The sequence below is a fragment of the Gekko japonicus genome, unplaced genomic scaffold, assembly GCF_001447785.1.
Source record: "Gekko japonicus isolate JY-2015 unplaced genomic scaffold, Gekko_japonicus_V1.1 scaffold198, whole genome shotgun sequence".
Classification (NCBI taxonomy): Eukaryota; Metazoa; Chordata; class Lepidosauria; order Squamata; family Gekkonidae; genus Gekko; species Gekko japonicus.
In genome coordinates, this window is record NW_015161409.1 from 787,708 (window position 1) to 813,075 (window position 25,368).

General features: G+C 43.8%; 1 protein-coding gene across 1 annotated transcript in view; it reads right to left on the reverse strand.

Annotated features, from left to right (window-relative positions):
- The window catches only part of SPATA7 (spermatogenesis associated 7), an 86,447-nt gene extending 62,416 nt beyond the window's left edge, over positions 1-24,031 (reverse strand). The window contains exon 1 of the mRNA XM_015426567.1: positions 23,921-24,031. Coding sequence (XP_015282053.1) covers positions 23,921-23,972 — 52 coding nt within the window. The 5' untranslated portion in view covers positions 23,973-24,031. The remainder of the gene's footprint in view (positions 1-23,920) is intronic.
- Between the last annotated feature and the right edge of the window lie 1,337 nt (positions 24,032-25,368).

Consider the following 25,368-nt stretch of genomic DNA (forward strand, 5'->3'; position numbering starts at 1 on the left):
AGCGCCCCCGGCTTGGAGCCTCCTTACTGAGGCTCACCTGGGGGTGCCACTTGAGGCGGCACCCCTCCAACACCCCTGGAGCGCAGAATGCCTCCCCTGTTCAGGAGAGAGCCTCCGCCATCGCTGAAGCCATTATTATTTTTATTATTATTTATTGGGCTTATATCCTGCCCTCCCCACAAGCGGGCTCAGGGCGGGTCACAACAGTTAAAATACAACATAGTAATAAATCCAAATACAAGCACAATTTCATAGAAAAAACAGCAACAAATGGCAGAAAACTTCAATTTCCAGTATCCACGGGCGCCTTCAGTGCTGGGCATATGCTGGCAAAGATAAGGACCCAGTCAGCAGATGCCATGGCAGTCTCTAGAAAGAACAGTTCATCTGGGCAGTATAGGTAGGGGAGGCCAAAGTATTTAGATGTCCGCCATGTCAATCAAAGGCCTGGCAGAACAGCTCCATTTTACAGGCCCTGCAGAATGCCAAGCTCTTGCAGGATTGGCTACATTAGGGGTGTATCGCCTAATATGCAAAGGAGTTCCTGCTACAAAAAGAGCCCTAAATCCCACAGAGCATGCTCCACCAGGGCAGAGAATGCTCTGTCCCTGGTGGAGGCTAAGCAGACGTCTTTCAGGCTGGGAACTACCAGCATATGTTGCTCAGCAGAGTGCAAAGTTCTATGGGGCACATAGGGGCATAATGTCGCTTTCAGTGATTCCTAGAATGATGTGATGTCACTTCCAGCTTTCCCCCAGAAGTGATGTCATGCTACTTGCAGTGCCAGCACCCCCATCTCCCTGTTTCCCCCTATCCTGTCAGTTGCCAGCTATTGGCTGGCAACCCTAGCCAAGAAAGGGTGATAGGACCAAGGTCAAGGAGGGGCTTGAACGTGGATCTTTAAAATTGTCTAACCATTATATCACACTGGTTTTCCACTTCCTTCTCTAGACTTCACTCCCAGTCCTATTGTTTGGTATGAACATTACCCTTTGCAGCTGCTATTTGTGGCAGGGGAGAAAGAGCATGCCCTCCTATCTCAGGTCTGCCAGAGGTCCACTCATCAGCACAAAGATTGCATAGGGCCAATGCACATAAAATCCAATGCATTAAAGGGGTTCAACTGTACGACTGAAACACATCTAGAAACTGGATATTACACACACAGGCTCCACAGTCACACATGGAATACTGGTGTATACTAAACTGTGCCATTAGACCTATCAGCTGCTAACTGCTGTTAGAACCTTAACATGCGGTTGACACACACATAAACACTCTAAGGATTTTTAAAATCCCTGTTTTATACTGGATATTGTGGAGGAAGGAAACAGGCTTACATTACTATGTCTTTGTTTCTTACTACATTTAAAGTGCGTGAATCTGGACAAAAATGCTTTTGACCAATTTCAGGCAAAGGGTTAGATCCAGTCTAGACAAGCAATTTCCACTGATTCTCTCTTCCCATGGCATACTTCCCCTCAGGTAATTCCTCAGAGTCCCCCATCACCAAGGAGCAGGATTTTGTGAAAATCAGTAAGCTATCGTCAAGGGGGGGGGGCAGGAAATTTCTGTTGATGGAAAATGTATTCTGTATCTAAACCAAAGTTCATAAAGCCAGCCTAAAAATAGAAAACCAAATAGAGGGTCTGAAGGTACCAGATAATCAATCTCAAAGAGGCAGATTTTGAGATCTGAAACCTAGAGGTGTCGTTACTGATTGGCTAAGGTCTGAATAATATAAACAAAAGGGAACCAGAGACCAAAGTTTAGATGGACACATTTTCCTTTGTTATTTTTCCACAAATATCTTATGATTTTGGGCAATCTGCTTAAAAATTATTTTAGGGTATATTATTGAGGCTTTTAAAAATCTTCAGTAAAAACCTTACTTTGCTGAGTGTTAGCATGTTGGTCTTTGTTTTAATTCCACTGTTTAGTTATGTCATGTGTGCTCTTAGAAAACCCAGAACGTTACAAAGATAAGCTATTGGGTAGAGGTGGCTGAGAAGGAAAATAAGACTTCCACCTGGTGGCAGTGATAAAGGCAACGAGTATAAACTACTGCCTAAATCACAACAAGGTGGGATTAAAACCAAATTATTTATTTTCTTTATTAGATTTTTTAGTCTTCACTCACCCAAAGGGTCTCTTGGTGTCTTAAAGCCAATAAGGTAAAAACAATGTAAAAACAAACAACCAATATAAGATATTAAATTAAAACATTAAAATACATGGCTATCACCATACTACTATTAAAACAGCCCAAACTATAGTTATTTACTCTCCAAAGGCCAACCTAAACAATTCAGATCTGGATGCCCTGTGGAAACTAAACAAGTTTCGGAGGGCACAGGTGTCATCCAAAAGTGCATTCCACAGGGTAGTGGCTACAACCAAGGCGGTTCTTCCCCTGGTGACAGCTAACTGAGCGATCCTTGGGCCAGGCACCTGCAAGAGGCCCCCTGGACAATGACCAAAGGGAACACGGGGGGGTGTAATAGGAGAGGCAGTCCCAAAGGTATGAGGGTCTCAGACTGTTAAGGGCTTTAAAGGTTAACACCAACATCTTGAATTCGATCCAGAAACTAATTGGTAGCCAGTGCAGCTGCTGCAGAATTGGAGTAATGTGTTCCAGTCAGCAACCTGGCAGCTGCATTCTGGACCACCTGCAGTTTCTAAAGCATTTTCAAGGGTAGCCCTACATCAAGCAAATTGCAGTAGTCCAATCTGGAGATGGCCATTTCATGGATCAATGAGACAAGGTTTGACCCAGACAAATAAGAAGCCAACTGGTGGGCCTACATAGGTGCAAAAACACTGACCCCATACTATCATGGACATTTGTTTATCCAATGATAGCTCAGAAGCCAACTATACCATGAGGCTCTTTACAGAGTCTACAGCTGTCAACTGGATACCATCAAGTCTCAGGAGTGACCCTCCAGCTAACATCTCAGTCTTTCCCAGCCGCATGACCTCAGTCTTGGGTGGATTCAACTTCAGCCAGCTCCCCCTTAACCTCTGGACTACTGCATCCAGGCACTGTGGTAGTGCCAAGTGCTCTGCTGCCAGCTGCTTATCTGGCTGGGAAAAGAGCTGAGTATCATCAGCATATTGATGGGATCCAAGTCCACTTGGCTCTTGCCCCCTTACCTTTCCACTATAAGCTTCTCCCGCACCCCTGTCTCAGATAAGATGGCCTCCTTTCCAAATGGTGTCTGTTACTTTCACTACTCACACCTTCATCTTACTTCAAGCTTTTCTGCATCCTCATTTTCATAACTTGTGTTTTCCTGTTGCTTGTGTTTTTTCCTGCTCTGCATGTGTTTTGCTCTCTCTTAATATGATATTTCATCACTTTATGTCCAGCATTAAAAACCTGCAGTTTAAATCTGCAAGGAGATATGCTGGACATACAGAGAGGTAATGTTGAATTGACCACTAGAGGGAGCAAAATACATGCCAAACATAAGCCCCTCCCCCCCAAAAAAAGAAGAGAGGAAAATGAGAATGTGTAAAAGCCCAAATCCTATGAGATTTATTCTGTACGACTCTACTCCTCTCTGCAATTCCATTTTAATATATTCTCTCCCCTCCCATCCTGCTCATTCTCAACCTTTATCTCATACCTTGATGCCTAGTTTCTACTACTTCTTCCATGACAACAGCTTCACTTTGGCTCCTTGTTAATTTCAATATCCATGGAGATAATTCCTGCCTTTTCTTCAAACCTCCTGCTTTGATTTTTGACTTTAGACTAAATGTCTCCTGACAGAAGTCTGCTGGCGTGTTTTGTACCAACTGAAGCTTCCAATACCTCTCCAAAGGCAGCCCTATGTAAAGTGTGTTGCAGTAGTCCAGTCTGGAGGTTACAGTACCAAGGATCTGCATGGCTAGGTCAACAGAGTCTAAATAAGGGGCAGGTTTATGAGCTAGATGTAGGTGAAAGAAGGGGCTCCTAGCACCAGCACTGAACTGTTTATCCACTGACAAAGCTGGTCTGAATTAGATAGACATGATACTGAATTAGATATAACTGGGCTTACAACAAGGCCTAAAGTGCAGTGATGTCCGCTTTACCATACCTGTCTAATGTGCCTGACTCCCACATTTTCAGAACGTCAAACCTTTGACTCATCCCTCCTTCTCCAATAACTACCAATTTCTCTTCCACTATAAATCCTAATGCATGCTGCTTTCTTTTGCCGTCTTAACTGTCTCTCCTTAACTGCTTTCTCAACCTACAACTGAGCTTTTTGTTCTTCATTGCAAGTGCCCTCGCAAAAATCACTAATACTCCGCTCACTGCCAAATCCAAAGAACCAGTCTGCCCTCATTCTTCTTGATCTCTTTTCTACCTTCAGTACAGTCAGTCACTAGATCCTGTTTCACTACCTTCATGGCCAAGATATGTGTCCTCAGCTTGTTCTCTTCCTATCTGTCTAATCACTCTTCAACACCTCCACAGCAGGAAGAACTTCTCTCCCAATTGGTATCAAACCAAGAAAAAGCTTATTCCACAGTAAATCCTTTAAAGTGCTGCAAGACTCCCGTTTCATTTTGTACTGTAACCAACTAACCCGGCTACCCCTCTAGATAACAACCACTTAAAAGATGAGATACTCCATTAAGAGAGCCCTTTTACATGCTTTTACTGTTCACAGAATGTATGCAGACCCCATTTTACATCAACAAAGCCAAAAATTAAAAAGGCTATAGAAAGCTTCCATCTACTCCCTAGGAAGTTTCATCAAAAGTCAGAAAGAATTATCGCACCCATTAGCTGCTATGCATTTATTCATTAGGCTGCATGCTACAAGAGGGAGCTCATCTGATGTTGAGAAGCATCATTTTCATTACTGGGCTGAGCAGCTTTATATACCGTAACAAGTACTGTGTAATTGTATAGTTGAACTCTGCCATATTACAATTCAACTACGTTTATATTACTTGCTGTTACTAAGGAAACATTAGGCACCAGATACACTCTGTTCCTATAACTCTCTTTAAAGAATAGTTTTGCGTTTAGATTGGCGGTCTTGTGTTTCTGGAATGATCACCTTCCCTCTTTGTGAGCATCCTCCTTCCTTAGATTCTCCAACTTCCTTCGAATATGCTGAGTGCTGCTATCAGAATTTTGCTTGGTTTTTTTCCTACTGTTCAGAGCCTTCTGAGAATTCATCAACTGACTCTCTGTACAATTTAGATCAGGCCTTGCTGGCAGTCTTATTTATTATTTACTTTACCGGTTGTAACCAAATTGCCGTCAGAAGAAATTACCACCACAGGGAGTTGATGTGCAGAAAAAGAGGGAAATCAACCCCTCCTTCTTGCGTGAAGGTCCATGAGCTTGAGTCTGCTTGCCAAAGCTCACTGTAGAAAGACAGTTCTGCCCAATTTGCTGCTCCTGCAGCACAATCTCCCATAACACATGCCATTTGGTTTAGGAAGGCTTCCAGACTCTTAGCAGTGGCTAGGAAGGAAAAGTTGGCTGCTGGAGGAAACCAAAGTTTGGGAAGATCTGTTTCTGTGATCTTTCCTTTTGCGGATGTTTAGATCCAACAACCCATTTTGACTGATTGCCATTTGTCCATTGAAATATGAATCAAGACTCGGGGGGGGGGGGGGGACCTGCTGACCAGTTAAGCATGAAGAGGATCCTCCCAATGTGTCCCCGAGAAGGCAATCAACTCCCTAAGGAGATACTCTGTAATCTAGGCTGTCAATCACATTGTGTGCTTTCTATTTATTGTCATGAGCATCATCTCTTCTCTTCTATATCTAGATACAATCTTCACATCCTGCACATACAGGTACCAGAAATGTTAACTTCAAGAGTAATCACTGAACCCATATAAAACACACTGATGGTACGTTTTTATCTGCTAGATATAAAATTACACACATTACAGCCACAATAACCTACACCACATATTGTTGTAAGGGCAAATTAGAGAATCATATTTCATTGGGTGCATGGGAAAATTGCTGTACAGTGACAGCTCAATCAAAAGATGCATCCAACATTTCTCTATCTCAGTTGTCTGACACCTGGAATTATCTTCTCCCCCTTCCTTCCATGCTTTTCAAACACAGCCTATTTTATCTATACAAAGTGTCTTACGAGCAAAGTAACTAAAACTAAACCTTATAAAACCCTTGTATAGTAAAGGCCACAAGTGATTCATTCACAAAAAGTACTATTCAGACAAAATTTATTTATTTATTTTACATCATTTATACCCCACCTTTCTCCCCAGTGAGGACCCAAAGTTGCTTTGACTGTTCCCATCTGTTCCATTATATTCTCATGGCATCCCTGTGAGGTATGTCAGACTGACAGTGTAATTGGCCCAAGGTCACCCAGCAAGCTTCCATGGCAGAGTGGGGATTTAAACCTGGCTCTCCCAGATCCTAGTCCAAAGTCCAAAGTCCAAAGTGACAATTTTCTCCAGGGGAACTGATCCTTGTAGACTGGAGATGAACTGTAATTCCCGGGAGATTTACAGGCTCCACCTGGAGGCTGGCATCCCTACTCAGGAGGGGCCTGGAACTCTCCTGGGATTAGACATATATCTGTGTCTCAACTGTGCCATAGTATGATTGATAGAGCTGCAAAATGGAGGCAGGGACAGATCGGGAGGGGAGGGGAATTCTGTTCAAACCTGAAGCAGTCCCAAATCTGCAGGGCGGGAAATTGAAATCGGAGGGAAACAATACATTGTGGAATCAAAACTCCACAAAAGGAGAGAAACAACATCTGTACCTTAAAGAATGCCCACTGGACTCTGTGGCTGTTGGGGGTTGCTTGGCAACCACAGCACTATTGCCAAGCATTCCAAGCCTTGATTTCTGGAAAGCAAAGCTGTGGTAGGGGGAACAGGAGTAGACTGGGAGGCTGAAGGAGCCCAGGAAAGGTCCCTCCCTCCAGATCATCGTGTCACCTGATGGAGGAAGCCTCACCAATGACAGGCCCAGTAGCAACTACTAGAAACTCACTACCAATACAATTTAGCCTGGCTTGGCAGCAATGGCCATGTTGCCCTTAGGCCTGGCCCGCTGACAGCAGCAGCCACCACCACACAACTGGGACCTGCCCTGAACTGGCTACCACCACACAACATAGCCAGACTTTTCACAGGGAGACAATGATGGGTAGGAAAGAAGGGGGGAAAGGTGAAGACAGAAACAAATAAAGGTAGGTTGGCTGTTGAATGGGAAGAAGAAAAAAGAAAAGGGGTGAGGCTGTAGGGCTCTGTGGCTTTTATAGGTTTTATAATTGTTGTTTTTATTGTGTTTTTACAGTGTTCTGCTTATATTGTATACCACCTTGAGTTCCACAGGGCAGAAAGGTGGCTCACAAAGGTTTTTAATAAATTAATTAAATAGAGGCAGCCAAGGAACCGGAAAGAGGAAGCAGCAGGGAAGGGGGATACAGTGGGAAATGGGATGATGAGGTGATGTATATATTTCAGCACATTAAATTTGAAGCATAGAAATTACACAAGATGTGTAAATAGAAGGATTAATTTCCTTGACATTTTGCAGCAGTGACCTCAGCTACTATGACACTAGAGTGCCACCTCATCAAAGGAGGACTTGTTGCCTCAGGGACACTGCAAGCACACTCAGGCAACTAGGATGAGGAAGAAGGAAGTGGACCTTCTCCTTAGTACTCAAACAAGCTCTCCTGTCTCTCTTTTTCTCCACCAAGAGAGTGGCAAGCATGCAGATCAAGGCTGACAAGAAAGGAGGACACTTAATGCAAAGAACAGGGTGAAGCGTGGATGAGAGAAGGCAAGTTCTTCCACAAAACAGTGAATAAGATAGGCTGAATGTAAGAAAGAAAAACTGCATTGCACTAAGAAAGAAAGGAAAATTGGAGTCATAACATTCGAGATTACTTTATTAACATAAAATCAGAATTTATAACACAGTTTGTGGTATCAAATAGACAGAGAGGAAATATCACAACTGGGGGGTGGTGCACTATTTTTTAATCAGTATTTTCCAGTTTGAGTCTATTGGGCCTGAAAAAAATTCAGGATTTCAAAAAAAAATCCTGGGTACCAATACCAGTACAGTATTCAGATCCGGAATTTTTTGAAAATTCTGAATTTTTTCAGTATCAATAGACCCAAGAAGAAAAATTACTAGTTTTTTTAAAAAAGCCATCCGGATCCTGGGGCTGGCTTGGCTTTTCCTGCAGCCTTCTCCCCCTACCTGTTCTCAGTCCTTGAGGGAAAAGGGATCACAGGAGGACAAAAAGCACCCCCTGGAGGTTTTGGAAACAGCCTCTCCATCAGGTCTTCCCCTCAGCCCCGCCACTTCAAATCAAATTGAATCAAATCTTTTATTATAGTCTGTGACCAGAATAATAAAATTAACAGTAAAATCAGTAAAAAAAAGTTTCTTGTTTTGATTAACCTGTGGGGTGTGTGTCTAGGGGAAAGAAGCACACACAGACACACATAATTTAATATTTCGGACTATACACATATATTATCAGATATGAATGAATCCTGGCAGCGAGAGATTGGAACAGTGTTTGAGCCCCAACCTCAATAGCTCTGTGAATGTGGGCTGATTATTAAAGGGGGCTGTGCTACCATGACTTGTGGGTGTGTCTGGGAGTGAGAGAGGACCTGAGGCGTGAGGTGGTCATTACACTCTGTAGATTTTAAAAGAGATAAGGGTGCTGAGTGTGATATCCTGACCTACATATAACCAGTACCCTGAATAAAAGGGGTCGTAGAGGGTGGTAGGCATTCTGTGTGAGTGGACAAGGGGCATCTCCCCCCCCCTCTTTATGGCATCCCTTGGGGAAAAAATCTACTCTTGTATATGATTAAATACATTTATTGGGGCTTTTGTAGGTTCACCAGTAAATCAATTGCTTTCAGTCCACAACACACACTCACAATATGTCTGAGTTTAGTTTTGTTTAGTTCTCAGACTTTTCTGAATCTTACCCATCTGGAATGCGTTCACCTTGCCGTTCCTCCAAGGAACTCAGGAGCAACATGTGTTCTCCTGTCCTTCACTGTGTCCTGCTCATTGTGGGGGTGTGCAGGTGAACACGGTGAGGACACACAGTGTTAATGTTTTAAGCATTTTTTATTTTGAGTAAAAATAATGTCATTAATTGGGTTTGCCTGTGTCTTTATTAAGTCTGTATCTCTGGTACGTGGCATTACATTTTATAGCATGCATGGCCTGGCCCGACAAAGTGACATTTATGTCAGATCCAGCCCTTGCAACAAATGAGCTTGACACCTCTGTTCTAACCACTACATTATGCTAGAAGCGGAGTGATCTTTTGCCACAGGCTAACTAATTGTCATGGTCCCTACTATCCTGAGCAGAAGTCTGCTTGCAGTAGGGCGCTCTTCTGTGCCCGCATGTCCCACTGTGTGTATCTTACGTTATGTCAAGTCACTTTCAACTTAATGGAGACCCCCATGTCCCAGTCCAGCTCCTAAATGTCAATCCTGAGGGTTTGGGGAGGACCCTCAATAAGCGCATGGGATATGGTTGAATGGTCTTTTTCTGACAGAACAAAGTTTGAGTCCAGTGGCACCTTTAAGACCAAAAAAATCTGAAATTAGATCAAGATGAGTAGCCGTGTTAGTCTGTGGCTGTGGTCACACACTCTAAATAATCCACTTTCAATCCACTTTCCAACTGGATTTTTACTGTGTGAACTGGCAAAATCCAGTTCGTAAGTGCACTGAAAGTGGATTATTTAGTGTGTGTGACCACAGCCTGTCTGTAGCAGTAGAAAAGAGAAAGAATCCAGTAGCTCCTTAAAGACTAACAAAATATGTGGCAGGGTATGAGCTTTTGTGAGTCACTGCTAGGTATCTGAAGAAGTGAGCAGTGACTCATGAAAACTCATCCCCTGCCACAAATTTTATTAGTCATTAAGGTGCTACCGGACTCTCGCTCTTTTTTAAAGTTTGAAGTGTGAATGCACATGAAAGGTTATACACAGAATAAAACCTTGTTGGTCTTAAAGATACCACTGGACTCAAACTGTTCTGCTGCTTCAAACTAACACAGCTCCCCACCTGAACCTTTTCTGACAGGCACTCAAACCACTTTTTTTTTTTTTTTTAAAAAAGGCTGTTTGACAGATATCAGGAACATTGCTACAGTTGTTATGGGGTGTCAAAAAGTAGCTGTAACAAAAGCTCTTAAAGCATGTCGCTTTGGTACACCATTCAGCCCAGCCATATGTATGCTTACTTGGAAGTCAGTCCCACTGGGCTTGCATGAGATTGCACCACCCTGAATACATCTAAGAACAGTTCTTTCAAAATTTTCAAGAATCTCAACCCTTGCTGAAATGTGCCATCTGATCATTACCACAGACAATCATGTAGTCCAGAGCTACAGCACTACATATTATGCTATGACAATGAATTTACTCAAGGATTAGCTGATGTTTAGACCAGAGTCGAACTTCTGCTCTTTGTCTGCATCCTGATTCCTTTTAGGCTTCTCAGTTATCCCACAACTGCTTGCTTTGGCTGTCCTTATAATCAACCTTTTAGTTTATTACTATTGTTCAACCTTTATTAAACATGGGCAGAGTGCTTAACTACGTTCTGGAGAAAATATTTGTAACCTGCCTTTCCTGCAGATGGGTGTAAGGCAGCTTACAGCATGGAAGCCCCCATGTATCCCTAAAACAAACGTTAAGGATAAAATCAATAAATAAAAGCGAAAGAGTAAACCCATAATTATATATCCAATAAGTACAACTCAGACAAAAAAACTCAAGCATCATTAAAGGCTCTGGAAAACAACATTGAAGTGTACCTTTTCCTAAATATCTGCAAGGATGGGGGATGTTTAACTCCTCTGTGCAGGCTGTTCCACAGGCTGTTCATAATGGAAAAGGCATGGGCTCTGGACAAAGAGGGGGCAGAATGTCAAAATACTGACTTTTATGCTCGCCTCTACAGATATATAAAATAAAACAAATTAAGCCAAACTAGGCTGCCTTCCTCAATGTAAGGTTAATTGGCTGCTCTGAGCCATGAGGAAAGGTGGGTTATAAATATTTTGATTAATAAATGAATGAACTCACGCCTGCCTAACACAGTCTTCCTTGTTCTACCAGCTCTGCACTTGTATTTTTCCAGGGCTTTGTAGCCCTGGCAAAGAACTTTTACTGACAAGCAGTTTATTTTGGCTAAGATCACATATATAGTACACTCCGAGGCTTGAACAGAGTTAATGACAAGAAAAATTGGAAGAATTTTGCCAACAAATCTGATTCCTGGAAGGAACACTAGAAAGAAACTCTATGGGGACAAAGCCAACAGAAACTGTTGGCTTGTAACTTAACATAGTCCTTGGACTTTTGTTTAATGAAGAAATGTACGGTTTATTTCCAGTTTAGAAATTCTGAAGGAGGGATGGTTCGGCCACAAAATCATCTTCCAAAGAACAGATTAGAAAGATTCATGGAGGATCGGTCACTTGGCGGCTGTTAGATCTGATGGCTAACTGGAACCTCCATGTTAGAGACTGTACTCCTGTAAGTACCAGTTATGGCAGGGAGACAGCAACAACCGAAGGCTTTGGTTTCTGTGCCTCTGTTCTGAGCCTTCCAGGGCACCTGGCTTGCCACTGTAGGAAACAGGATGATGGAATAGACAGACCACTGGTCTGATCCACCAGGGCTCTTTTTATGTCCAGTTTTTTAGGAAGGAAACCTGTTTCTGGGACATACCAATCCAGACAGCAGGTGAGGAGAGGGGATATACCAGTTTGATTGCAGGTGTGGGAAGAGACTCACATGACTGAATGCTTCCCCATACAACTAACATCAGGTTGAAGGATTCTAGCCAAGCCTTGACCTTGCTCGTTTTCTGGAACAAATTCTGATGTCAATAAGGTTAATGTGATACTTTTTGTTGAATTCTTCTAGATAACAAAAAACAAATGAGTAGACCAGGAGCCCCCAGTCTTGTTGCATCTGTGGGAGTGTCTAGAGTTTTGAGGGCAGGTAGTGAATGCCACAGCAAACCAGTGGGCATAGGGAATGAGACCAATCACAAAGCAGTTGTTGTGGAGAGTAGGTCAAATCACAAAATATTGGTAACTTCCCCCAAATATTATGACTTTCCAAGCCAAGCATCCTCTTGTCATGGAGGTAGCATTCTTACAGGGAGGGGAATTTCTTTTTCAAAAATTCACTTTTTTTATATATGACCATTGATATAGCCAGTGCTCCCTCTAAGCTGTGGGAGCTGTGGAAGTTTTGTGAGCAAAAATTCTACTTTGTGAGCTACTGGCATTAAAGTTGTGAGCAAGCGATTTGGATACTGCATACATTAGTTTGCTCTGGAGCCATCCTTCCTGAGCTAAGACAAAAATGTGTGAGCCGGAGGCTAAAAAATTGTGACCTAGCTCTCACTAACTCAGCTCAGAGGGAACACTAAGCCATTGTTGTCTGATTCTCTTTTTAAAGAATGATTTTTCTTTCATTTCTCTATGTAGAAAAATCCACAACCCTTTTCTAACTCCAGCCCTTGCAGTTGCTTTGTGTTACAGACCACAAGGTGGTGTTCTAGGAGGGCAGGAAGGTTTCGGAAAATATTGGCTGCTTCTGAGCATCTACAGAGAGAAACTGTGAGATTGGGAGGTCCTAGGAAATTGTTTGTAATTCTTAGAAAAAGCACAAACATCTCCTTTAAATATTTATTTTTTAATGTGTGTGTGTAGAATGGTTTGGGAGGTGACATTGTTTATTTAGATATGCATAGAACTTCCTTTCCTGTCCCTTCTCTCTCCAAATTTCTCTTTGATCAAAACGGAATCAATTAGAAACTGTACATTCCTACAAAGAAGAAAAGAAACATGCTGCTGGATTTCAGGGAGAAATTTGGTAAAGAGTAATTTTCTCTTTGATCAAAACGGAATCAATTAGAAACTGTACATTCCTACAAAGAAGAAAAGAAACATGCTGCTGGATTTCAGGGAGAAATTTGGTAAAGAGTAATTAAGAGAATTTCTCTTAACAACTGGCACATGCTTCCCTGCAGCCTCAAAGGTAATGCCACTTGGAATCATTCAAAGTGCCTCCTGCTCCAATGATGAAAGCCAAGACTGGCTGCTTATTCTGCAGACAAGATGCTTCGTCGAAGAAGCAAGTGGGAGCTAGGAAAGACACTGATGGGCATTATGGCACCTACGACAAACGTGTTGGGAATCAGTGGATTAGGTGCATGTGTGACCTTCAAGCTACACTGTGCTCATCCCTCCTAGAACAAAAGGCTTGGGAGGGAGGTGAGATTGAAAAGGTCAGCAGTCTTCATTGGGGACTGTACTTAAAAAAAAATCCCCATGTTAAGTTTGTACCTACGGGATATTGAATATATGGAACTGCCTGATACCGAATCAGACAATTGGTTCATCTAGCTTAACACCATCTACTCTGACTGGTGACAATTTACCGAAGTCTCAAGCAGAAAAAGTTTTCCCCAAAACATTCCATTTGAAATACTTTAACTGAAGATGCCTGGGACTGAACGTAGGACCTTCAGCATGCAAAGCTTATGTTTACCCATACAGCCACTATCATTCTTCTTTGTGCACTTCCATCCTCAACACACATTACAGAACCAGCAGTGCAAAAGGTGCCATATCATTAATTACATATCATTAGACAAACTGCAATACAATGGAAAAAACTTGTTTTTAAGATTATAGGAATCAGTTTCCACTACAAGTGAAAATCTTTCTAATCTGTTATATAGATAAGGACTGCTAATATGTTTATCAAAGAGGATTCCATGTTCTCTCATTTATCTAAAACAACAAGCATGCACACAAAAGCTTATACCATGAATAAAACTTTGTTGGTCTTAAAGGTGCCAATGGACTCAAACTTTGTTCAGTGCTTCAGACCAACATGGCTACCCACCTGATTCTATCGTAATATAGCAAGCCACCTGTAAAGCGCCAAAACTTAATTCTATAACTTGTCTAATTAATACACATGAGCTTTAAAATGCTCAATATTTTTGTATCTAACTCAAGATTCAGATTATTAGAAAAGGGCTCTTTAGATCCAGAATTCTCAGAGTGGGGGGTCCTAGGGAATTGTTTGTAATTCTTAGAAAAAGCACAAACACCTCCTTTAAATATATATTTTTTTTAATGTGTGTGTAGAATGGTTTGGGAGGCGACATTTATTTGTTTATTTAGATATGTATAGCCTACATTTTCTCCTCAAACAGGTTTATAACATCATTCCCCCCATTTTATTCTCACAACAACCCTGTGAGGTGGGTTAAACTGAGACAGAGTGAGTGACCCAAGGTTATCCAGCAGACTTCCATGGTAGAGTGGGAATTCAAACCTAGGTGTTCTAAATCCTAGTCCAACAGACCATTGCACCACACAGGCTTACCTGGCCACCTCTTTCAAACCTTCGCCATGCTTTGTCTGGTGCCAGTTTCAAGACTAGGGACTGACCTTTCATTTTTCATAGGGTTTTACTTCCTTTAGTTAGGAGGCATTAGGCAACCTGTGGCCCCTAAATCATTTACCACATTTTTATCACACACCTTTCTTTCATGGCACTCAACATGGCTACTAATGTGGCTTTCTGTTTTTTACCCTCACAAGAACTCTGTAAGGTAAGTTTGGCTGATAGAGAATGACTTGGCCAAGGCTACTCAGTGAAGTTCACTGCTAACAGGGATCAGCACCTGAGTTTCTCTTGCACAAGTCCAGGCCAAGAGTGAGCACTGTGCCGGAACAGTCCTGCTCTGACCTGCAGGCCCTGTTCCATCCTGCCCTCCTGGGTTTTCCCAACACCTGGAGGGGCTTTTCTCCCTCTCAGTTCAACCACTGCCACCACCTGACCTTTGTAGAAATTGTCTACTGGGAGGGTCAGGGTTCCCAGCTTCCCTTCCACATTCTGAGGCCTTGCCTCCATTTCTCCTGCTGCCCAGAGTCTGGTGACCACAGGGACCACTTACTGCCTTTTTCACCACTAGGGGAGTAGCCACTTGCCAACTGATTGCCCTCCCCTTTCTCCAGGTGCTCTTTTTAAAATAGTGTGTCCAAGAAGGTGGAGGTCTATGAGGCACAGAGAGACACTATCAGGATCCAAAGTTATAAAGCATTTATTGTGTTCAGCACAGCACCAGACTGAGCAAGGGATTCAAAAGAAAAGGGTAAAACGCAATTCCTCTGTCCGTCCCTCTATACATGCCCTGTCTGTTGTAAAATATAAGGCAGGTTCCTTAACTTATAAAGTCACCAGATGTTTACAGGAGTACCATTACCTTCAAGCCTCCTTCAGGCCAGCACATGGCAATAGCTGCTTCCTCCAGACCTGTTAAGAGTTCTGTCTGCTTTGATGGAATCAGCACAAAAAAGAGACCTTCCCCCCTATTCCCAGGACTTTTATCATCTCTTTTTTCCCCACCCACTGATTAGGTCAGGCTGGGTCAAATAAGTTTTTCCTGAAATCTCCAGAAGTTTCTTCTTGAAGTGCTTCTAGTAGTCTGGAAAGCAACTGAACTGAACCCCCAACTGACCCCCCCCCCGCCTGTTCTCTGTCCAGAGGGAAAACATCTTTTTAAAGTGAAGGTTTTGCACATTTCATACCTCCAAAGAAAAAATGCATTCCTTCACCATCAATACACCCATTCTGAAGTCTGTCTCAGAGCCAAACCAGATGATACTGCATCCCTGAGTCTGCCATGGGGACACAGTTCCATGTTAGAGCCCCCTCTTTTTTTTTCTTTTAAAAATTGCTGGGGGGGGGGGGCTGATCCTGCCAGGGACTGTGGCATGGAGGTACGAAAGGTTCCAAATGGCCTGGCAAGGGAAGACAGGAACCCCTCATCCCCCTGCACTGTGGTCACCAACAGGATCAGGCCCCCACAGAGATTTTAGAAGTTAAAAAAGGGCTCTACAATAGCTGGATCCGAGTCCAGTCGCACTTTAGTGGCCAACAAGATTTTTGGGGTATAAGCTTTTGAGAGTCCATTTGTTAAAGAGCTTTGACTCTCAAAAGCTGATACCCCCAAAATCGTGTTGGTCTCTAAGGTGCTACTGGGGGCTTGACTCTAGCAGTTCTACTGCAGACCAGGCATGGCTACTCTCTGAAACTATCTTCATGGAACACTCTAAAATGGCGCTGTACTGCAGCCTTGTGGTGGACTCAGGTACACATTGTCATCTAGTTTGGCCCACAGATGTACTTGCTGAGGCCTATGCAAAAATCCAGAATGCAGCAGAGGTGCTCGTTCAGGCACTGAATCAGTAGCTGGTGTTAAGCACATGCGTAGTTAGAATCACAGAGCAGGCCGAGACAACTTACGGTAGTCTAGCAATAGTAAACGCGGTCCTGGAGATGGATTTATTAGCTACAGATAAATGAGTTTGCTGAAGGTCAGGAAGGGCAGTCCTGTACTTCAGTGCGGACAAGTGCTCTGCTGAATAAAGGTGGCATTAGTGATATGTAAGAACAGCCTGATTTTCTGAGCAAAGTAAGTGCAAGACTCAGTGGCATGAAGAAGGCACCAACTTCTGGAGGAAAGTTATTACAAAAGCTACAGAGGGTGCTTCACAATAGTGGAGGACTATTTGGCAAACATTTTCTAAAACTAAAACATTCAGGCTAATGCTTTGATACTCTTAGGGTTCCAGGGTTTGATTCTGGCAGCTGATGAGGTTTCTGAGTGCCGGAATAGAAACAACAGACTGGCACAGAGTTCATTCTACAGGCAAGCAGCCAAAGACATCTTTCACATGTACAACTATGGCCTATCTTTATGTGATTAAATTAATGGGATCCTTGGACTCAAAGACACTCTCCCCTCTCCCATTATGTTTGGTGATCTAATCAAAACTGATTTTTATGACAAACCACAGATTGTTATGCCTAGCTTTTCAGGTGTAACGTCCATGTGTAACAGGAGCCTAACAAATGGGTGTGCAATAATGCAATTACCACATTATCTGAACGGGACAATGAGTTATGTAATTTGCAGAACATACAGCTTTGGTATGTGTAAACCAATCACTGAATTTTCAGGGGTTCTGGTTTCCACATACTAAAGTTGCACACGCATGTAAAATGCACACATCAACCATGGCAACCACATGTATCAGGACCTTTACAGGTAGCACATGTTCCTGACATGTGTCGTTTCCAGGCTTTTGTTAGGCATGGACATAATATCTGAAAAGAACTATAGTCAAGGGTTTGCTTTCTTCTCCACAAATCAGAATTACAAACCAGAATTAAAGCAAAGTTTAGAATTCTGTTTTTTAGGAAAGAGCACAAATACAGTTTATGTTTCAGACATTACAACGAACTCGGAGTCCCTGCCACACGGCAGGAAAAACACCGGCCACAGTGCAGCTAATTAGAGCTGCACCAAAATAGAGACGCCGTGGCGGGATTCCACGGATCCCCTGAGCCGCGGCGCCGTTGCTCCCCGGCACGATCAGATGCCGGGAAGGAAGACGGTCGGGAGGGGGAGGCTGCCGAACTGCGCATGTCTGAGCATGCGCAGTTCGGCCAGGAGCCGGGGATGCGCCGGCCAAAGGATGCGCAGGTGATCCCATGGCCGGCCTTGATGCGGCCATCCCAGAAGAACCACCTCGGTTTTTGCTTCATGTTTTGGGCGGAAGGGCCGGATCGGGGACGGGTGCACAATGCTTCCCAGATGTTGCGGTGGGATCGCGCTTGTTTGCTCTGCCCCCGATCCGTCCCTCTCCCGGCCCAAAACCTCTTGTGTGACCGGGGCCCTGGTTGGCTACAAAAACAATCCTTCATTGGATTACTGTGTGCAAGGGGAGAGGAGGAGAAAGGGAGGAAGGATCCCCTAGGCTAACTCTCATCTGAACCATAGCCTAATCACTGTCCATATAATTTAAGGCAGGGCTGGTGAGCTGGAATAGACCTGCTGTAGAACAGACCAAGAAGCAATTAGGGGAGATAAAAAGACAGCTAAGTGAGAGAAAGGGAAAAGGAAACAGGACAAGGAACAGTTTGCTAAATTCAGCAAGCAGGACCATCTAATGTCTTCTCAGCTACAAGTTGCTCAGATACAGGAACTACAACATACATTCAAAAGATCTCTCAGGAAAAAGAGAGATCTCTCCTTGATCACTTAATTGCCAAACTGAGAAGGGTTCTGGACTACAGAGAACGTAGCTTATCCTAAAACACCTGCAGTTTACTCTGAACACTGGCCTTGACAGCACAAAATGTAGCAAAATGATATGAAGAAATAATATTCCTTTAGTTTAAGCCACCCTATTCTTCCCATCAACCTTCCCACATCAAACCACAGGATGAAACAAACAGCAGATTCTCTTCAACCAGAAAGCTAATATTTGAGCAGCAAATACCTGCAGAGGAATCAAACAAGAAGGGCAAGCCACAAGCTGACAAAAGAGTCAAACAAACAAACAAAGTGGCAGTACGTAGGCAATTTGTCCCTGAGTACATTTCTTCTTGATATAACTATGGTGATTTGTTTAATATTGAGGAGGACCACAACTCACCAGAACAGGGAAAAGAATACAAAACTCATAATTCTCTCCAGTGCAAAAGTTTGGATGGTGTTCGATTTGGAGTGGCTGGTAAAAACTGGCTAGGCAGACACCAGTACTTCTGACTTTGGGATCCTGGGTATGATTGATCCTACGCAGGGTATGATGGAATCCTATGCAGAGTTCCTCCACTGAAATCAATGGGCTTATATAGATTAGACACTGCATAGGATTGCACTATGAAGATGCTGCATATGAACTACACAGCCCTGAGAAGTCCAGATCCAGCATATCTTTAGCAATAAAAATGATTTTTTATCTTCTTGGAAGCCCTTGTTCTAGAATCCATCTGTTTTGCTGCTTATACTGTCATGGACATGGAAAGGGACTTCTGAGTATCTGTATTCCATTAACAGAAGCTCATCTAAACCCTTCTTTGTATTCTTTTAAATGCAATAATTTTATTTAAACTGGCAATAGGATTTAGCTCTTTTTTCCTTTTTTTTACTTTGCAATGAATTATTTTATTTGGGAGACTGTAATTGTGTATATTTTTAACAGGAGCTTTATAGCAGTGTTACTGCAAAAATCTTGCTGAGCAGTACCACTACTGAAAATGTAGTCAATACATTTTTTTAAAAAGTCTAAATATCAACAGGGTTTTTCCTTTATAATTGAGAACTACTTTTGTCCCCTATTCACACCATAAATATCACAGATAATCAACCTATAAGTGAACTGTCTCTTTTGCCACAGTGAGATCACATTTGTGTGTCACTGATTAGCAATTTGGCTGCTATTTTATTACTCTTTGAATTTTTGCCAAGTGCAGGCATCAGGAGATAAACAGTTCAGTGCACACCACTAACTTTGAATAATCAAGGTGGTTTATAGAAATTATTTTAATGCATAAACATCAATAAAACAGGCCTGTCACTAATGCAATTGGTTTCAGTGGAGTGTTTGTGCTTCCTTCTGTGGAAAACCATTCTGAATCATGCATACTTTAAAGCTCAGTCCTGGAGAAGGGGGTAAATGAACTAATCTGCATTTCAGAAACTTTATGCCTTTGGAATTCTTAGCTGCATTCCAATTGAATTAAAATACCAGTTCACACATTCACACTGTGTTTCAGAGGTTCCCTGGAAACATATTAAGGCAGGGTCTCCTAAACTTTTTGGTGGCATCTAGGGCTGCCAAGCCGCAGCAGGGCATCTGCACGTCTTCACAGGGTTGCACCGCCGTCGCCAGGATGTGACGCTACGCATCGCTCTGGCAACGGGGCTGTTTGGAGTCCCGTTGCCAGAGCGACGCGTAGCGTCACATCCTGGCGACAGCGGTGCAACATGTATCACTGTCCCCCGCAGCAGGGATCCTGTGAAGACGTGCGGATCCCCCGCCGCGGCTTGGCAGCCCTAGTGGCATCCCAAAATATCATGATACCCCCCCAACAGATATAATTTTGGGATCCTCTTTTTATTTCTGGCATGTTTCTTACAAATTACTTTTTATTCAAGAAAACGATCCAAAAACTAGTAGCAAAATAACTACTTTTGGCCCCGGTCACACAGGAGGATTTGCCCCGTGAAACGGACAAATTGAGGGCGCATCAAATGGGCACAATCATACGGCAACATCTTGGAAGCGTAGCGCACCCGTCTCCAACCCGTACCGTCGGCCTGAAGAAGCAGATTTAAAAGGCACTGGGGAAAAGGTAGTAGCTTCCAGTAAATGTGCGACACGGCGGGCGTCTGATTGGAGACATGCCGGTAGCCCATGGCATCCAGCAGCCGTCCACAACCCGCGCATGCGCAGTAACGCAGTACTGCTGTGTTGCCTCACTGGGACTATGCTGTTGCCTCCCTGGTGTGATCAGCTGCCGACAGCCTGAGGACAGAGCCGTGGGGGACTGTAAGATCGCGGTCCCACGCTTCTTTTAGCTCCGCCTCTAAAATGCCTCCCTCCCAGTGCAGATTTTCCCACTCATGTGACCGGGGCCTTTGCTTACTACAAACTTACAGGTTTATTTTATTTTTTTTCTGCTTCCCAATTCCCCCCCCCCTCAGGCACTGCTAGAGAAGGCAAAAGAAAAAAAAATCTGGACTGCAAATGAACCCCAGCAACTGATGGGCACTCCAAAGCACAACTAGCACTGGAACTCCAGGAGGGACAGAGCAACCTCAGAACCCTGCTTTTCTAGAAAGCCTCCTTGGGCTGCCCCCAGACAAGGGATCCTCTCCCAGCACCTTTCCATCTTCAGGGCAAAAACCATAGTCAGAACCCTCTCCTCTCTGAATACAATTTCTTGTGAGGTACCATAATAGTCCAAAGCAGCAAAAATGTAAGCTTCAGTTTATCAGCCTATATCCATGTCAAAACTGTCTCCAGGCACCAGTTCAGGGTTTCTGTAGCCTCCCTGGGATCAGCCAGAAGCCCAAGATAGAGCTGAATATCATTCACATACTGGTGACAATCCAGGCCAAATCTCCATATGACCTCTCCCAGAGGTTTCATGTACATGTTGAAAAGCACAGGGGACAAGATGCAGTCTTGCAGGCCCCACAAGCCAAGGACTAAGGGGTGGAACAGCAGTCCCCCAGCACCACCTTCTGAAACCAACCCTCTAGGTAGGACTTGGAACCACCGAAAAACAGTGCCTTCCAGTCCAACCTGAAAATGGAGTCCAGAGGGATACCATGATCAATGGCTTCGAGAGCCTCTGACAGGTCCAAAAGAGTCACACTCTCTCTGTCCATCTCCTGGCAGGTCATCTACTGGAGTTACCACAGCTGTTCCAGTCACATAACCAGGCCAGCTGACAAACCTACTTCAAAGTCAGTATTTTCCTATTCCAGGGGACAAAAAAACCCCCAAACCCTCAAGAGTATCAAGATATAATTGAACCTTTGCAGGTAGGAATCCAGGTTGGGATTGTCTTACAATCACTCTCTACCAACATGAAAAGTCATGAAAAAGTCCCTAAATCCTAGTGCTTTTTATTAAATAAGATTTATTGTCTAATAATATAAGTTCTCAAAACTAAGTAAATAAATACTGCTTCCAAATGATATGAAGAATTTGAACACATGGAGCTGTAATACTAGTGAAATTACTGAATTTGCACCAGTGCAGTGTCTGATAACACAACAATTCCTATGTTTTATCATTACTACAAACCACATGGTATGCAATTCTCCAACATTTCATTTACTTATTATTATTTAGGCAGCACCAATGGCTGTATGCATTATAATCAGAAAAAACATTCAAAAGGCCTCGCCTTAACACTTGGTGTCTAAAAGACAGGACTCCTGCAAGGAAAGGAATGTGGAACAGATCAGTTTTAAAAACACAGCAAAAGGAAATTAACATTGAAAGAAACACAACCTGGGAAAGCCCATGAGAAGAGACTTGTCACTGGGAAGCCATTTGAATGTACACAAAACTATATCAAACAATTGTACAGAGGAACTGCTGGTGCTGTTTTCTTTTTTTCGGGGACGAAAATGGACCTGGAGACCAAGCCCTATGAGGAAAGGCTGAGGGACTTGGGAATGTTCAGTCTGAAGAAGAAGAGGTTGAGGGGGGGGGACGTGATGGCTTTCTTTGAGCATTTTAAAGTCTGCCACTGAAAGGAGGGCAGGGGGCTGTTCCTGTTGGCAGCAGAGAACAGGACGCACAAGAATGGGTTTAAATTCATGGTAGAAAGGTAACAGTTGGATATTAGCAAAAAATATTTTACAGTAAGAGTAGTTCAGCAGTGGAATCAGTTGCCTAGGTAGGGAAGTGGTGAGCTCCCTCAAACAGTGGCTGGATGAACATTTGTTAGGGATGCTCTAGGCTGATCCTGCATTGAGCAGGCTGTTGGACTAGATGCCCTGTATGGCCCCTTCCAACTCTATGATTCTAACTTAACTGTCATTCCTATATGGCACAAAACTAACTAAGGAGTTAGGGCTGCACACTGCTATGCATTGCACTATTCACACAAATCCATCTTATGCCATGTCAAACCATTGGTCCATGTAATCCATTAGTGTCTAACATGGAGGTGGACCAAACACCCACATATGCTGCCCAGAACTCCTTGGAGGAAAGCTGCAATTTAAATGAGACAGACAAATAGACAAAGCTCTGCAAAGGCTCAGGTAGAGGAAAGAAAGGGTCAAGAGATTCCCAGCTTCATCTTCCAACCCTGTTATCTCAGAGACGCAACCTTGTGCAAGGAAAGCACGTGTTCTGTCACAAACCTACAGGCCTTCAGCTCCTTCATTCACATTCCATTAATTAAAGCCAGAATAACCTTTGGGTATCTCTGCTGATCTTATCAACTGTGCCATTATAAAACAAAATTGTGTTAAAGTAAAAGGACAACTGCTCTGGGAAGAGCCTCTCCTTCCTGTCCACACTTCTGTGATCCTAACCTAAGAAAATGTATTTATTTATTTAAGGAATGATGTCAGTGATAAGCAGGCAGAGGGGCCTGTGTGTGCTAGCTGATTTATGAAGACAAGATTACAGATATTGGAGAATACCAGAGTCTTGGTCTGCAAAATGAGTTGTCCAATATTTCTCTCAAAGTCCCTGAGTTAAAGTTAGGTTATACTCACACGACGATTTACTGTTCTGGCTGACAAACAATCGGAAGAACAGGAATGGGAATTTTGACAGGAGTTTAAATAAATTGGCTGAATGTAGGTTTAAATTAGCATTCTGCCATGGGAACTTTTATCTTGAGGAGGATGGGTGGTGCAAAGAGCCGACAATAATTTTTTAAGTGTGCACACAATGGCAGGTTTCATCTCAAGAGAGTGTCTGGGCAATGCAGCTTGGGAACAATGATCACCATAGAGAAGTGCATGCTGGGAAACTCTCAGGGTCCCTTATGTGACTGGAGCAGGCTCCTGCATTCTGGAACTTTTCCAGCTCCTTTGTAAGATTGTATGAGAGCATTCTGGAATCCTTATGTTCCTGGAGAAGCAAGAGGGCCACGTACCCTTGGAGGGCTTTTCCAAAGAGGTTCTGCCAAACTGAGACAGGCAGAAGAGCTTCTCCTCCCACGCCATATGGGGATAGGTTCACGTATATGTTATGCATATATAGATTGCACAGTCTGGTGGGGATTTAAGCGATGCAGGTTAAAAATAGCCTCCAGGAACACTGGTGCAAACAGCAGGAACTGGGAATGCATCTCTCCTTGCGACTAGGGGACGGTGCAAACAGCTAGGCCCCAAAGGACACGGAAGGCGGGGGAGACTCGGAAAGCCAGGCTTGGGGACCTTTGCAAGCAAAGGCGCTGCCAGAGGCGCCTCTTTCCTCTCGGCGCTGAAGAAACAGCCAGGCCCCGTCTGCCCTCTCCACACCCCTCCGGTTCTACCTGGGCTCCTCCTCCTGCTGCTCCAGCCGCTGCTCTCCATCCTCACGCCCATGCCTTTGGCCGGGCCCAGCCGGCTCCTCCTCGCCTGCAGGCCCCGCGAGCGACCCGAGTCCTGCCGGTGGCTCCCAGCGAGCGGCGGCGGCGTCTTCCCCGCCCTCCGCGGACAGGCAGGCAGGCAGGCAAGGGCCTGGTAGGCGGCGGGGTTGCTATGGTCACCGTCGCTCGCTTCGCTGCCAGGAGTGTTACGTCCTAAGACCGGGAAGGGAAGGGGGAGGGTTGCAGAGACCCACTACAGGCTAATCCTAGTAGGCGTATTTACTCAGAAGTAGGAACCGCTGAGGTAAATGGGATTTACTCCCAGGTAAATAGAAGGAAAAACCTGAAAGAGAGGCAAGGGAAGAGGCATGGAGAAGTCGCTGCGCTAAAACGATTTGCTTCTGCAATTTTCTTGAGTAACAATCCAAGGCATGTTTATTCAAAGCACGGTTGCCATTCTCCAGGTGCTGCCTGGAGTACTCCTGGAATTACAAGTACTCTCCAGATGACAGAGATCAGTTCCCCTGGAGAAAAATGTCTGCTTTAAAGGGTGGGCTCCGTGGCATCATAACAGGCTGAGCTCCCTCCCCCTCCCCAAACCCCACCCTCCTGAGAACCTACCTCCACAATCTCCAGGAATTTCCCAACCAGGAGTTGGCAACCATAATTGAAAAGTAGAGCCCTATTAATGTCAATGAAACTTATGCTCCCATTTAAGAGAATATGTTTGTAGTGACTCCATTTATGTCAGAGACTTCAGAAGAAATAGGCATCATAATAGGCTGTACTGTGGTTTTAATTACAGTCTGGCAGCATTCACAACAACCCTAGGATGTAGTTTGTGGGAGAGCACCAGGCCCTGGTTTACATGTTAGCTACAGCAGTGTGCCTAGGCCTGTGCTGCTCAGGATAATATCCAGAGCATCATCCACACGCCATTGGATATTGCACTATTTTTGGGGTAGCAGTCCTTGTGCCGCTGTATTGGCTTTTCTGCCCAGGAAAATTCAGCTGCAAAATTATTGCTGCAATGCAACAGTAGCACAATATCCAGTGATGGGTGGAGGCTGCTCATGTCTCTTGACTAGCTGTTTTAATAGAGAATCAATATTTTCTCCTCCTCAGTGGCTTGTCTCAATGTTCTTTTACCAAAGACACACTGCTATGTAGCATTGCCAGCTCTGGTTTAAGAAATACTTGGAGATTTGGGGGGGTGGAGCCTGGGGAGGGCAGGGACTTCAATGGGATATAATGCCATAACAGTCCACCTTCCAAAACAGCCATTTTCTCCAGGTGAACTGATCTCTGTTGTCTGGAGATCAGTCGTGATTCCAGGAGATCTCCAGCCACTACCTGGATGTTGGCAATCCCACAGTTTGCATGTGTATGTATGTGTACCTGGATGTTTGCAT